The following is a 15,822-nucleotide window of genomic DNA, read 5'->3' on the forward strand; positions in this document are numbered from 1 at the left end:
TAGCTTATTATAATTATTATTATTTGTAGAGATGGGGTCTTGCTATGTTTCCCAGGCTGGTCTTGAACTCCTGGGCTCAAATGATCCTCCTGCCTCTGTCTCCCAAAGTGCTGAGATTACAGGTGTGAGCCACCACACCTGCCTTCTTCTTACTCTAACCTAGGAAAACCCTGATGAGGCAGAGGTTGATCAAACTGGGCCCTGACACCAGTGTCCTGGGGCTGCCTTTGGGCTATCCCTGGTGTTGGCTGAGGCTTCCTTCAATCGCCAGCCCTGAGATCCCAGGATCTTTACCCACGTGGTTTTCGGTACAAAACTGAGGAAAAGAGGTGCAAGATCAGATCTGAAAGGTGCCCATATTCTATTGCAATTAGCTGTTTAAAATGTCAAGTGCTTGGCTGGAGTAGGGCACGTCTCCTACAATCAGGAATCGCATATATGAAGAACTGTAACGAAGTGCTTTTGCTATTTTTTGCTCACTGCTTTGGAGGAGAACACATCAATATGTGATCATATCTCACATACACAAACACAAACTGCCAATGGTTATTTGCTTAAACCCTCCCATCATCTTCCATAAAATAGAGAAATTATGCCCATCAGCTCTCATCTTGGTTGGTCTCCAGGGACAAGTACAGATTTCATAAAAACCTTCTACTATCAAGGATAATTTAAAAGCTATCATTTTTTTAAAATTGTCTTTATCTCCTACATGTTCTCCATAAAGATTTTTCTGTATTCTCTGATGCTGAATTCCCTCTAAACATTTACCTCTCCTTTTATTGCTGGGAGCAAGTTTCACCATTCTCTTACCAAGACTGCTTGCAGGATCACAAAGGAAAAACACTGACATTAAAAGAGGCGTGGTGGCTCATGGTTGGGATTCCAACACCTTGGGAGGTCAAGGTGGGAGGATCGCTTGAGCCAGGGGTTCAAGACCAGCCTAGGCAACATGGCAAGACCCTGTCTCTACAGATAATAAGAAAAAAATCGCTGGGTGTAGTGGTGGTGACTGTGGTCCTAGCTACTCAGGAGGCTGAGGCAGGAGGATCACCTGAGCCCAGGAGTTTGAGGCTGCAGTGAGCTATGATCAAGCCACTGCACTCCAGCCCGGGTGACAGAGCAAGACGCTTTCTCAAAAAAAAAAAAAAAAGAGGAATCTGATTCACACCGTAAAGGACTATTTAGAAAAATACACTCTTCCATGTGCCTCCTTTTTCTTCAATTTTAAATACTCAAAATCTGTGAGGTGGGTCCGGGCGCAGTGGCTCACACTTGCAGTAATCCCAGCACTTTGGGAGGCCAAGGCGGGCAGAGCACAAGGTCAAGAGATCGAGACCATCCGGGCCAACATGGTGAAACCCTGTCTCCACTAATAATACAAAAATTAGCTGGGCATGGTGGTGCGCTCCTGTAGTCCCAGCTACTTGGGAGGCTGAGGCAGGAGAATCACTTGAACCCAGGAGGCAGAGGTTGCAGTGAGCCGAGATCACGCCACTGCACTCCAGCCTGGTGACAGAGTGAGACTCCATCTCAAAAAAAAAAAAAAAAAAAAAGCAAACAAATCTGTGAGGTGGAAAGGAAACTACTGACAGCAGCCAGGGCCAGGCAGGCAGGAGTGAAACCTTCCAACAATAATAAAGAAACTTCAAAATACCTCTGTCTACACTGTGGAGTGACGTGAGGATAGGTGGGAGAGAAACAGGACTGAAAAGGGGAAGGATCAAGGACTTCTTTGTGTTAAAAGACTCTGAAGGAAGCCAATAAATTCAGGGTGCACCTCCCAGCTTCCTGCATGACTCACTGTCCCCGCCAATGTTCAAAATATGACACAGAAGATTTTGGAATAAATACAGAGCAAACACATTATTTTGCCTCAGACAAAATTTATAAAAAAAGAAGTAGTACAGGAATGAGGGACAGATATTAAAGTTGATGTACTATAAATCATTATAACATCCCACCTACAAAGTGCTAGGTAGAAAAAACAGCAGTGGAGGCTAAACCTACAAGCAATTGAAATCCAAATAAAGAAGGTCTTGGTGAATGAATTTTAACAACTGGCACTTCACCATCAGGGTTATACACACATCGGAATGCTTTACATTCAGAGCTCACTGTCAGAATGAGCCTGGCTTTGGAGCCCAGCACAGCACAGCACAGACGACAACACCTCAGGCACTTACGCTGGGCAATGGCACCTTGAATTCGGTAACCCAAGATGATGGCTGCTCTCTGGAGGTCCATCTTGTTAATCAGGTCCGAAGACTTGACTGCACTGAGTCTTTCTCCATCTTGATCCTCCACAAAGTAGATGAGCTGTACAGGATTGTCATCTCCCTCCAGCCTCGACACATTTACCACCTGAAAGACAGCAGAAACCATTCACATTGCAGAAGCTCATGTTTCTAGATGCCCTCTCTCAGGTTGCTGAATCCTGACTGTGTCACTCAGGATTTATTCCAATCCTCATAATAAGCTCCGTAAGCCATTCAGGGGCCCAGAATCACCATGGTGCTCTCTGTTGATGGGAAGAGGGACAGTGGGGAGTTCCTTTGTGTGGAGTAACAGGTTGCTTCATCTCGCTCTACATCTTTTCTGGGGCAAAGGGGCAGTGAGGCTGCACAGAACCAGGGCTGGCGAGTCCAGGTGGTCTAAAATCATCCCCACAATCTCTGATGTGCTGACCACGTCATAAGAGAGCATCATCCTCCCAACATTAACTGTAGGATTAGGTACATCCCTGGTTCTCTGAAACTATTAATGGTTCTACCCAATCCTTTCTTCAGCCTATTGGTATTTCCTCCTCATTCTTCTAGGGCAGGGCTTCTCAACCTCAGCTCTACTGACAATCCCTTGACATGGGGTGCACTGTAGATGGTTAGTAGTATCCCTGCCCTCTACCCACCAGGTACCCCCATCCTGCACCACCCAAGTTACAACCAAAAACATCCCCAGACACTGCCAGATCCACCCTGGAGGACAAAATCACCCCCACCCACCACAGGTCTATGGACAATAAACCTCATAAATTCATAATCTTGTGGGTCAAATAATACTTTGATTCATCCCAAAACTTCTCTCTCTCTGGTGTTAAAAGGCAGTTTTTTATGCCCTTATTTCAAAATCTAGCACACTTGACATATCGTACCTTTTCATTTCACTCTATTTCTCTAATAATATGCAACAATGTTATTACCCCTTTAGACTCCGGCAAAACTCTGAGCTTCTGTCCTGAGAAAAGGATCAGCGAGGGCTCCGAGCTCCTTATTTTACATGTGCCATTTAAATTGCTGGTCTCTACATTTGCCATTGGCAACATGCAGCTGCTACTTCTCTGTCCACACGTATGGGTTTGTAACACCGCCCTGTGCTCTGGACACAGCTGCTGGACCCCTCCTTCACCACGGGAAACTTCTGGCAGATCAGCAATTTCATGATTTCACTGTGAACTCCTTCTTCCAGATCGTGTCTAAAGATCCTTAACAACACACGTCCAAACCCTCTTCCCTCAACAATCTGTTCTTTATGCTTCGTCCTGAGAAGGACTCATTGTCCTGCCCTCTGGTTGCCGTTTCAAAGCCAGTCTCCTGACCACTTCTGTTCCCCAACCACCTACTCCCTCCCTGACAACGGTACAGTGGTGATTAATTTTTTATTAGCTTTTAGAATGGAATGCTATGCAAGGGCTACTGAAAAGGAAGTAGATTATATCCATCTGTCTCTCTACCCATGTACCTACTTATTCCATTTTAAAAGTTCTAATAAATTTAAAAAGTATAGTTTCTTCTTCTAGAAATCACAGTCCCCAAAATCCAGTGATACCCACCTTGATTAAAGATTCTACAAGTCTGTCTAGTGCTACAGTTTGGATGTTGGACCCCCTCCAACTCTCCGGTTGAAATGTGATCCCCGATGGTGGTAGGGGGGCCTAATGGGAGGTATCTGAGTCATGGAGCAGATCCCTCATGAATGGCTTGGTGCTGTCCTCGAGGTAATGAGTTCTTGCTCTACTAGTTCCTGAGAGAGCTGGTGTTAGAAAGGGCCTGGCACCTCCCTTCCCTCTCTCTCGCTTCCTCTCTTGCCACGTGATTTCTACACTGGCTTCCCTTCGCCTTCCAGCAAGAGGGGAAGCAGCCTGCGGCCCTTGCCATGACACCAGCACCATGCTTTTTGTACAGCCTGAAGAACCATGAGCCAAATAAACCTCTTTTCTTTACAAACCCAGCCTCAAGTATTCCTTCATGGCAACATCAATGGACTAAGATGTCCAGGCAGAAAGTAAGCCAAGAAAATCTAATCCTAGTATCCTTTCTAGACTACCGTCTATGAGATTCCTATCTGGAACCCTTATAACCATGGGAGTCATCATCACTTTGGTTAACATTTTCAATTTCAAAATTTATTTTCTGAGCAAAATCACATCTCTCTAGAAATTACACAGCCAATTAAAGTTGAAAAACACATGCAAAAAATATATATAAAGAATAAAATGAAAATCACCTAAAATTCAACCAACCAAAGAAAATCACTATAAACATTTTAGCATTTTCCTTCTATTCTTTCTCCATGAATTCTGTATTAACATTTGGATTACACGGCATACATACTTTTGTAGCCTCTCTTGAGTTTTTTGTTTTTGTTTTTGTTTTTGTTTTTTTTGAGACAGAGTCTCACTCTGTCCCCGAGGCTGGAGTGCATTGGCGTGATCTTAGCTCACTGAAACCTCCACCTCCCAGGTTCAAGTGATTCTCATGCCTCAGCCTCCTAAAGAGGTGGGATTACAGGCACACACCACCATGCCCAGATAATTTTTGTGTTTTTAGTAGAGATGAGGTTTCACCATGTTGGCCAGGCTGGTCTTGAACTCCTGCCCTCAAGTGATCCACCCGCTCGGCCTCCCAAAGTGCTGGGATTAGAGGGGTGAGCCACTGCACCCCAGCCCACTTGAGCATTTTTCTATACCAGTCACTAATTTTTTTTTAAATGACTGCATAAAATTCCAACACATAAAGATTTACTATAATTTTATTTACCCATTCCCCAATTGTTGGACATCTAGGTTGTTTCAACATTTTCACTTTTACAAGTTAAGTTTTGATGAACAGCCACGTAACACTGTACACAAATCCTTGTCTACATCTTCATGTTTGGTCACTCTAATGGGAAGAGAAGCAGAGCATGGCTTATAAGCAATCTATCAGATGGCACATTAGCCTGGATGTGCCACTTTTACAAACCTGCATGCCTACTAAGGGAGCTTGCATGTCAAATTTAGCACTGTATTATATACTTTCATGGTGTCCTATAACTATTTCACGTGCAGAAGTTAACTCACACCTAGACCTTGGGCTCTATGAAGCCAGGGATTGTTGAATAAGGCAAAGCTTTTATAATTCATTCTAATTTTTATTCTTTGTTGATACTTATTCGTTTAATGATTACTCTCAATTGTGATTAGTTTTTAAATTTCTCTGTAACTTACTGCATCTGGCAAAGGAACTATTTTAGAAACCTAAGTACTACATTTCTGGGAGGGGGACAAAGAGTAATGATGAGAGGGACACACTGGTAAAAGGGCTAGAGGACGATGATGCAGTTCTAGGCAACACTTCCCGGCTCCTGCCCCCACCCCCACAGCCAATGTCATTTGCGTCTTTTTCTCTAATGCCTCTAACCCACCCACCTCCCTACCCTGCCTGCCAGCCCACACCCCCTGCTTCAGAGTTCTACCCTGGTTTCCTGTTTCTGAAATGTCATAGCTCTAAATATCCCATTTTCATAGTTCAACAAGTCAGCAGTTGGTAAAGAAAAAAATCCACATAATTCATATGGAGATGGAAATTAATGACAGCCCCAACCTCCAACTTTCTGTGAGTATGGGCATTTTTAAATGGGTCACATTTCAATTCAAACAAATCTGTCTTTTGTAACCTGTCTGCCAGTTTATCAAGTAAAGAAGATTTAGGATAATATGAGACAACCAGGTGTCTCTGGTGGCAGGTACCTGTAGTACCACCTACTCAGGAGGCTGAGGCAAAAGAGTCGCTTGCACCCAGGAGGCGGATATTGTAGTGAGCTGAGATCATGCCACTGCACTCCAGCCTGGGCGACAGAGAGAGACTCTGTCTCAAGAAAAAAGAAAGAAAGAAAAAAGCTCAAGTGAAGAGAGGCTACAAAAGGATGTATGCAGTGTCATCCAAAGGTTAATAGAGAATTCATGGAGAAAAAAGAATGGAAGGAAATATGCTGAAATGTTTACAGTGATCTTCTTTGGTTGGTTGAATTTTAGGTGATGTTCACTTTATTCTTTACACATTTTTTACATGTGCTTTTCAAAATTTCTCTAATTGGCTATGTAATTTCTAGAGAGAGGCGATTTTGCTCAGAAAATAAATTTTAAAATGAAATTGAAAATGTTAACCAAAGTGATGACTCCATAATACCATGGAAGCCGAGAAGATGAAACGCTCAAGCAGAGGGCAGCACGTCTCCCTCTATCTGCTCTCCTATGGTCTCTTCCAGTTGAATGATTTATAGCTATGATGCTATCAATAACACTGACCATTCTATCAAACAGGCTACATTTTTGTTAATTAAAAACTACTATTTGATAAATGAGGTCCTGTGATGATATGGCAACCCAGTAAGACAATTCTGCTCTGCTCCGCAAGGTCTGTGGTTATACTACTACTTACTATGGGCTTGGTAAATATTTGTCTAGACTCCAGTTGAACTGAAAAGCTGCCAGATTCAGTGGCTACCCAATATAGCGATCAGTGGAAATCAGAAATTTCTCATGGCACTTCTCATTTGCATAAAAATACAGGGTTTTAGATGGAGTGTGCACTCACACGCAAGCGCTGTCTCTCTCCCTCTCTCTCCTTCCCCTCCTCCTTTGATGTGGAGTACCTGCACCACACTGTTCCCTGCAGCTACAGTGGCCCTTCTCCACATCCGCCTTCTGGTGGAAACCTCGCTGAGCAGCTGGGCCAGCTTGCGTTCCATCTCGGCTTGAAACACTTCATTCTGGAGTTGCTTCTCCACGACGCCCAGGAGAACTACATTTAAATGAAAACATACATGGCACCCAAAACAAGTCAGCAGTAAAAAAACAGTGTGTGTGTGTGTGTGTGTGCGCGCGCGTGCGCGCATATGTATTTGAAATTAATGCAAGATTGCCATAAAATGCCAATTCCTAGACAGAAAACATCAAAAGGAGAAAAAGTGATCATGAATGGGGAGAGTCCAGGAAATGCAGCCCACAAGAGCTCCAAGCTCTCAGTGTTACCCAGACTGGCGGCCAGAAGTCCCAGGAACTCAGCACTGCAGGAGCTTTGGCGCGAAGGGCGCCTACACAAGATCAAACATTTTGTCTGCACTTATCTCAACACTTCTGGAATTGGTGTGAGTTCATTATCTTGCCTTGAGACTTGGACTCACAAACTAACTTGAAAAAAGGAAGCCTGCCCGTCTTTAGTTATCTACTTCAGACAAGATGATCTCAACAGACAATCACTTGCCAGTGTGGTCTGGGAGGAAGGAGCATGTGCTTTTCAACCAGAACTGGTTTAAGTTTTCTTTGAGATACAACCATGGGCAAGTTACTTAATTGCTATAGAAATTATCTGGAAAAGACCGCGGATGGCACCATGCAAAGCGATAGGACCTTGACGTGGGATGCTGTGTGTTCGGCAAGGAGAACTTGCAAGGTGCAGGAACCCCGTGAATGGCAACTATCACTACCCCACATGCTCCCTCGTGCCCAGCCAGTTCCTGTGCTGCATGCACATTGGACAGCTGGTGAGTACGTAACTACTGTTCAGACTTTTGTGCACTAGGTTAGAAAGGCCTTCAACTGCAATGCCATACCTCTAAATATCTGACCCACTCCCCTAAGACAAAAAAAAAAAAAAAAGCTTCCCAGGTGCCAAGCCACCCTGCTTGTCCTTATTAAACTAAACAAATAACACTTTTAGAAAAATAAAATAAAACAAGAGAGAGATCCTTGCTTCTAAACCTCACCCTATTCTGGGTCAGAAGATTGTCAGTTCCTGTTAGACTCTGCCCTGAACTTGATGTATGAATTTTAAAGAAAGTCAGTCCTTTTTGTTCTATAACTCAGTGGGATACATTCCCACAGCCAAATTTGAATCCCTTTCCATTCATTCTTTGCCAAGAATGTAAGGTACATTTTGCCCTAAATTTAGGAAACAAGAAAGGCAGCATCATTCTCAATACGCCTGCATAGACTTCTTCTCCTTACAGTTCCCAAAATATTACATAAGTTAAACATACCTGTTCTGACCCAAGAGGACTTCAGCAACTGAGATAAGTTGAGCTGTGGATACTGGAAGGCTACAAAAGGGAAAGAATTAGGGAAGGAGAAAAATATCTGTAAAAACAAAGCCATGTTTACAACAAAGTCCCAACACATCGTCTTTACTATTTAGCTCTAAATGTGAAAGAACAAAATGTCAGATTAGCGTGAGGACGTGGACAGTAGCCATTTCTGAACACATTAGTCTCAAGGAAAAAGAGAGAGATAAAAAGAAAAGAAGGGCCGCTCCAGCTATGTCACAGGACACTGCTTCCTTCACAGAGAGGTCACCGGCAAGTTCTCCTTTGAATGTCACTGTTCCACAGCAATGCATGTTCACACCATGCCCCTCAGAGCCCTGGCTTTCCCAGCAAGGTCTCAGGGTAAAGTGACCACATGCGTTGACCTGCCCAGGACCAGCCAGTGTGCCCCGCCGTCCGGCATCCTCATTTTAGCCATACACACACTGAGCACAACTGAAAGCGGCTCTTTGTAAATAACAGCTTTATCTCTATCTACTTTCATATAGAATAACTTCTGTAAAGTTATTCTTTTTAGTTTAATTAACAATACACTAAAATACACTACGAATCATTAGGCCATTTGGTTGTTTCATTCTGAAAAAGAATTGGAATTTTTTGGCCTGATTTCAACTCTGGAACCTACTAATTTTTTTTTAAATAAATGTCTCCCCTTTCCCCCACTGCCTCCATTTGCATTGTGAAGCTAGTTGCTTCAGTCAGGAAGAAAGGTTTCATGTTTTCACTTATCGTTTTTATTTTAAAATTTACACAGTAAATGTCACTCTTTTCAGTATACAGTTTATGGGTTTTGATAAACGTGTATATATTCACATAATCATCACCACGATGAAGATATAGAATAGTTTCACAACCCCCAAAACACTGCCTTCTGCTACCCTTTTGTAGTCAAACTTTCCTGCGGCCCTTAAGCTCTGACAACCACAGATTCGTGCTCCCTAAATTATGCCTTTTCCAGAATTCGTGTACTTTTTGATAGCACCCCTTTACTCTCCAAATAATAAAGTCAGGCACGGTGGGTGAGCAGGGCTCTGCAGACCCATCTGGCCTGAATCCAGTTTTATCAGATTTATATTCTGGCACTCAAATCAGATATTTCATTTGAAAAAAGTGGTCCAGGTGAAAATACTCTGTATGATACTAAAATGGAGAATCCACGCCATTTGCATGTCATTACACGTTTGTTCAAACCCACAGAATGCACGACACCCAGGGTGAACCTTAATGTAAACTATGGGCTATGGATGATGATGCAGGTTCAACCAATGATGCAGGATCAACCAATGCAGGTTGATCACTGTAACAAATGGGCCACTGTGCTGGGGGATGCTGATAATGGAGGTTATGAATGTGCGGAAGCAGGAGGTATATGGGAAATCTGTGAACTCTCCGATCATATCTGCTGTGAATCCAAAAACTTCACTAAAAAAAATCAAGTCTTTTACTATTATTCTAAGTGAAATAATTCAGGAATGGAAAACCAAACATCGTATGTTCTCACTGATGTGTGGGAGCTAAGCTATGAGGACACAAAGGCATAAGAATGATACAATGGACTTCGGAGACTTGGGGGGAAGAATGGCGGGGGGAGGGATAAAAGACTACAAATGTGGAGCAGTGTATACTGCTCGGGTGATGGGTGCACCAGGATCTCAAAAATCACCACTAAATAACTTACTCGTGCAACCAAATACCACCTGTACCCCAACGCCTTATGGAAAAATAATTTTTAAAAAATCAAGTCTTTTAAAAAACTAAAAAAATTTTAAGAAGAGGTCTTCCACCAAAAATGCCCGCCATCACCTCCCCAGCACGTCCAAGAGGGCCGTACTCACGCTCTGCGATCTGCAGCACTGGGTATCCCAGATAGAAACTGAACTCCACCACACTCAAGTTTCTGAGCAGCTCGCTCACTTCCGACCCATTCAAAAATCCCTGTGTGCTTTTAACCGCAAAGATGATATTCACCGGGCCCCGCCGAGGAGTCACCCTTGAGGAACTGATGGTGATATTCAAGATCTGAAAGAATGAAGTCAGAATAAGCTTCTATAATCAAACATTCTGCTGAAAGCTTAACCATGATTTCTCTCTCACAGGTCCTCTCACCGATTTTTTTAAAGGAGGTAAAGTTTTTAAAGGAAACGTAACTGGCTTTCTAACCTGGTTCCCTTTTGTAAGAGTTTAACTGCTCAGTTTATGGAAAATGTTTCTTACATTAAGTGATGAACTGAGCACATGTACAGCTCCTCCCACCCCAAATGCCACTGAAATAACAATAGCTGAACAAAGGGGAATAAATCCACAACAGCACTGAGAATGGAAGAAAACTAGAGATTCCGTCAAACCTCTGGGGGATGAAGAAAGGATGGGATTGGATTGATATAAACCCGAACAGAGAAAGCCAGAATCCAAAACATACACAAGCATGGGCTGCAGCAGAGCCAAGGGCCACGCTCTCCAAGAGGACCAGGAGGGGCTCTGTGGCAGAGATCAGCAGGAATGAGACCAAGAGCAGGCTACGCAGTGGTAATCAGTATAATTAATTACAAGGCTGTGCCAAAGAGCTGAGTGCATTGCCTTCCTCCTCCGTCCTTCCTAACTGCCAAACCCAGGCCAACAGAGGTGCTAGCAGCAGCCAGGCCCTCACCCAGAACAAGACTGCCTCCTGAGGCAAAACAAACTCCTGCCTAAGAGGACTATGGTGGGTCTGGGCCCTAACCAAGAAGGTGGGCAGAGGCTAAGATAACTCCTGTGCACACCGAAGAAGGAAAGAAAATGAATGAAAACGCAGCTAGCTCTGCCCTGAGACACACACTAAAGTGCCCCGTCCCCTAGGAAGAACCTCTTTATCTAGATGCTGGAAGGAGGGTGTTCCCTGTCTGCTTGTCTCTGACTACACACTGCACCCAGAGAGAAGCCCACGCTGACATATTCTGCCCCGGACCCAGCGCTCCGACGAATTTTCCCATCAGGAGATGGAGCTGACGTAGAAAGAGATCCCCACAGCTCAAGGGGAAAGCTGTGCCAGCTACTAAAATGAACAACTTGGTTCTTCATTCCTAACAACAAACCAACAGTCTCCAGATTTACAGAAACTAACAGCACGAAAGCAAAGCACCAAGATCAACACGCAGAGCAAGGACTGCAGAGAAAACAGGAATGACTTAGGAAACAGAAGACGCATTTTAACAATTCTAATTAACGTCCTCAGAGACTTTTAAGGTGACACTGCATCATCGCAGGAAAGCCTACAATGAAAATGGAGCAAAGAACAATGAACAAAAAGCTTAAAAATTCAGTAGAGGGATTGCATAACATAATGGACACAGCTAAGGACTAAATTCATGACTTGGAGGACAACATTTAGCAAATCTGTAAAAACAGAGAATAAAGAGATGGAAAATATAACGAAAAAATAAGAAACATGGAAAGTGGATCCAGGAGCACCAAAATCTATTTTAACATCCATTTTGGAAAGAGAGAGGAAAGAATGTAGAGGGAAAAAAATCAAAGAAACATAAAAACATCAGCAGTTTCCATATGATACGTACAACACCCGTTCTTAGTAGCTATATGGAAACAACAGTATGGGTAGGCATTCCCCCATTGGATATTTAGGTTGATACCATTCCTTTCTAGGTAATTCTTGAATTTCCTGAATATGGTCATGTTTCTTCAGCTCACCATATCTGAGCTCCCTGGGTATCAGCTACTCTGCAACCCTCAAAGATGCTCAGCCCGTTCACGCTATGCCAACCCTATGCCACAGGAATAGATCAATCCCGACTCACGTAAACTGGGTTTCCGCCACTGGAGGGAATAACAGTTAAGCACATCTTAAACAATGTGGAACAATTTCCCCTTCAAGGGCTAAAGCTTTCTGCTCTGCATTCAGTGATATTCTCACCTGCACCGTGAGGTTATACGTTCCCTGGTGGTGTTTTCTCACTTCAAAGAGAGCTGTCATTAGGCCTTTCTCGATGCGCTGGGTGAAGTTGCAGAAGCCAGTATCCACACTCGGAGGCACAAACTGAAGTACTGAAAAGAAAAGCAATCAAAGTCCCATAAATGAGGTGTTTGTGCTTCTGAAGTATTAAGGAATCAAGAGAGAGAAACATCGTATCTAAATCAACTAATTCATCCATAGTATGGGATTAAGTTCTGTGATGTACCATTTCTACGTATTTTCTCACGGAAATGTAAAAAGTAACTTTGCAGTAAATGAAGACATGCAATGTGACGGTGACTGGTATCATTTTAAAATGAAAAATATCTAAGATAAGAATTTGAGTATCAAAAGACACAATGGATGGAAACATTTCAAACATATATAAATTCATTGTAGATGAATTCTTGAATATTTATGGGTGAAATGACATGATATCTGGCATCGCTCGAAAACACTCTAGTGTCCACAAAAACGTTCATGGGGGATAGATGAAACAAAATTGGTGATGCTGATAAATTTTTTTTAAGCTTAACCATGGGTATATGTAGACTTAGTACTCTCTCTACTTTTGTAAATGTTTGAACATGTCCACAATGAAAAGTTAAATATGATATTTAGAAATTACTGTTAACAACCAGGTACAGTGGCTCACGCCTGTAATTCCAGCACTTTGGGAGGCTGAGGCGGGCAGATCATTTGAGATCAGGAGTTCGAAACCAGCCTGGCCAACATGGTGAAACCCCATCTCTACTAAAAATACAAAAATTAGCCAGGCATGGTGGTGGGTGCTTGTAATCCCAGCCACTCAGGAGGCTCAGGCAAGAGAATTGCTTGAGCCCAGGAGGCAAAGGTTGCAGTGAGCAGAGATCGCGCCATTGCACTCTAGCCTGAGCAACAGAGCAAGACTCCAGCTCCAAAAAAAAGAAAAGAAAAGAAATCACTGTTAACTTCATATACATGTTTAAAGTCTTTATCTTTTAGAGGCTATATAGGCTGAAATATGTTTGGGCGAGATGATACGATGCCGGAGATTTACTTTAAAATAGTACAAGAGGAGGGGAAGTAGATAGTAGATGGGGGTGTGGCTATAACAAGACTGGCTAGGAACGGAAAAATGGTTGAAGACATATGAGTACACGGTGGTCTGTTAAACTATTCTACGTACTTTTGTATATGCTTGAAATTTCCCATAATTATAAACACTTTTAAAAGTTAAATAATAAGGTCGGGTGTGGTACCTCACACCCGTAATCCCAGCACTTTGGGAGGCCAAGACAGGAGGATCGCTTGAGACCAGGAGTTCAAGACCAGTCTGGGCAACTTAGAAAGACCCCATCTCTACAAAACATAATGTTTCTTAAATTCTTTTTTTTTTTTTTTTTTTGAGATAGGGTCTCACTCTGTTGTCCAAGCTGGAGTGCAGTGGCACGATCTCGTGTCACTGCAGTCTCCACCTCCTGGGTTCAAGTGATTCTCCTGCCCCAGCCACCCAAGTCACTGGGATTACAGGCGTATGCCACCATATCTGGCTAATTTTTGTATTTTTAGTAGAGATGAGGTTTCGCCATGTTGCCCAGGCTCATCTCAAACTCCAGAGCTCAAGTGATCTGCTCGCCTCAGCCTCTCAAAGTGCTGAGATTACAGGCATGAGCCATCGCACTTGGTCTAATTTTTTTTATTTTTTGTAGAGACAGGGTTTCATCATGCTGCCCTGGCTGGTCTCAAACTCATGAACTCAAGTGATCCATCTGCCTCAGCCTCCCAACCTCCTCTGCCTCAGCTCCCACCTGGTGGGACTACAGGTGTGAGCCACCATACCTGGCCTAAAAAAATAATTTAAAAAAAAATTAGCCACGCATGGTGGTATACACTCTTAGTCCTAACTACTCAGGAGGCTGAGGCAGGAGGATTGTTCGAGCTCAAGGGTTTGAGGCTACAGTGAGCTATAATCACACCACTGCATTCCAGCCTGGGCAACAGACTGAGATCCTGTCTCTAAAAATAATCATAATAATAAATTCTAAAAATGATTTCCAATATTTTAGAAAGATAAAAAAAAAAGAAATTCTTTTTACAAATAAAAACAACTATGCTGAGCTGTCTCACCTGTTTGAACTTGGAACCTGGACTCTGGCACAAGGAAAGAAGGTTTCACAGACAGGATTAAAGGAGTCTGGTCACGGACAAGCTTACTGTTTATAAGCACATTTATGACGGATATTGCCGTGTAAACGAAAGGACCGGATGTTACCAGAAAAGTGAAGTCAGTAAATAGTTCATAAACCTAGGGAAATAAGAAATACAAAGACAATTCAAACTTAAAGGAAGTTGTGTTAGATAGAAAAATAAAAAATTATAAACTAAAAAAACTGGTAGTTTTGAATGAAGGGGTAGTGCATCACGGATAATCAAAATTTTATTTTAGTTACTGCTTTTACTCTCTGCCAACCTTTGCAAAAACAACACAAAATTATAAGAGCAGCAAGAAAGAACAGTCAGAAATATGAACTGAATAATGAGTTATAGGGCATTCAAGCTGTTTGTTGTATTTAAAACACATAGACAAGAGTACTTATCCTGTTGAGCAGCACTGTCCAAAATAAATATGCAATTTAAAAATTTCTAGTGGCCACATTAAAAAACATAAGAACAGGTGAAATTAATTTTAAATACATTTTACTTAATATATCTAAAATATCATTTCAACATGAAGTCAATACAAAACACTATTAATGAGATATTCTACCCTCCTTTTTTCACTGCATTTTTCAAGTCTGGTATGTATTTTCCACCCACAGCCCATCTCCGTTTGGACGAGCCCCATTTCACTGCTGTATCGCCACACGTGGGGCGCGGTTCTGGTTCCGGATGGCTCTGCTCTAGATGGACTGTGGCTTTCTGGGATCATTGAGGAGAAGTGGCACCGGCATGGGATCCAGTCTAAAAGATTTGGATCTCCATCTCTATCCTACCAAATGTCCAGAAAGATGCACCTGTACTCACTCTAACGTCTAATTTAAACACGAATCCAAGTCCTTTCATGTGAATCAAGGGAAGTAAAATCATGAAGGCTGTCACCCCAGACTGCTGCCTCTGGTCTGAGAGCCCTTTGTTCCAACTCCGCCAATACATCCCCTAAAGGACTAACCCTGACCTCATGTGGGATCAGGAAAGACCTCCTCGATCCAGTGACGGTGGAATGGAGATCCAGAGGATGAGCAGGAGTTAACCAGGAACAGACAGGAGGGAAGAGACGAAATAGAATGATTCCACGGCCGTAATCACCTGCCTCTAACCTGGGGCTCTCACATCAGCCCCAGTCTCACCAGACATCACACTCCTGAGCCGCAAGGACTCACCTTCAGTTCCACTGCACGGTTGAAGTGAATCCTCAGTACTTCTTTGATTGCTGTAATGATGTACTCCTGCACAGCTCTTCTGGCCAGCACTGCAAATGAAAGCAAACCACCAAATGAATTTTCATGTCATTATGAATAACAAACACACCAGAC

The 15,822-nt window shown here is 42.9% G+C and overlaps 1 protein-coding gene across 4 annotated transcripts in view; it reads right to left on the minus strand.

Annotated features, from left to right (window-relative positions):
- KIAA1549 overlaps positions 1-15,822 on the minus strand; it is a 150,428-nt gene that overhangs the window by 65,685 nt on the left and 68,921 nt on the right. For all 4 annotated transcript variants that reach the window (XR_002944748.3, XM_016958228.4, XM_016958227.4 and 1 more), the window contains exons 3-9: positions 15,670-15,758; positions 14,417-14,594; positions 12,269-12,399; positions 10,197-10,380; positions 8,299-8,358; positions 6,913-7,061; positions 2,187-2,364 (exon numbers count right to left, since the gene is read on the minus strand). Coding sequence is in view for 3 of the 4 variants with exons in the window: in XM_016958228.4 (XP_016813717.4) it covers positions 2,187-2,364; positions 6,913-7,061; positions 8,299-8,358; positions 10,197-10,380; positions 12,269-12,399; positions 14,417-14,594; positions 15,670-15,758 (969 nt within the window). In the remaining variant the exon portion in view is untranslated. The remainder of the gene's footprint in view (positions 1-2,186; positions 2,365-6,912; positions 7,062-8,298; positions 8,359-10,196; positions 10,381-12,268; positions 12,400-14,416; positions 14,595-15,669; positions 15,759-15,822) is intronic.

Source organism: Pan troglodytes, chromosome 6 (assembly GCF_028858775.2).
Source record: "Pan troglodytes isolate AG18354 chromosome 6, NHGRI_mPanTro3-v2.0_pri, whole genome shotgun sequence".
In the NCBI taxonomy this organism is placed as follows: domain Eukaryota; kingdom Metazoa; phylum Chordata; class Mammalia; order Primates; family Hominidae; genus Pan; species Pan troglodytes.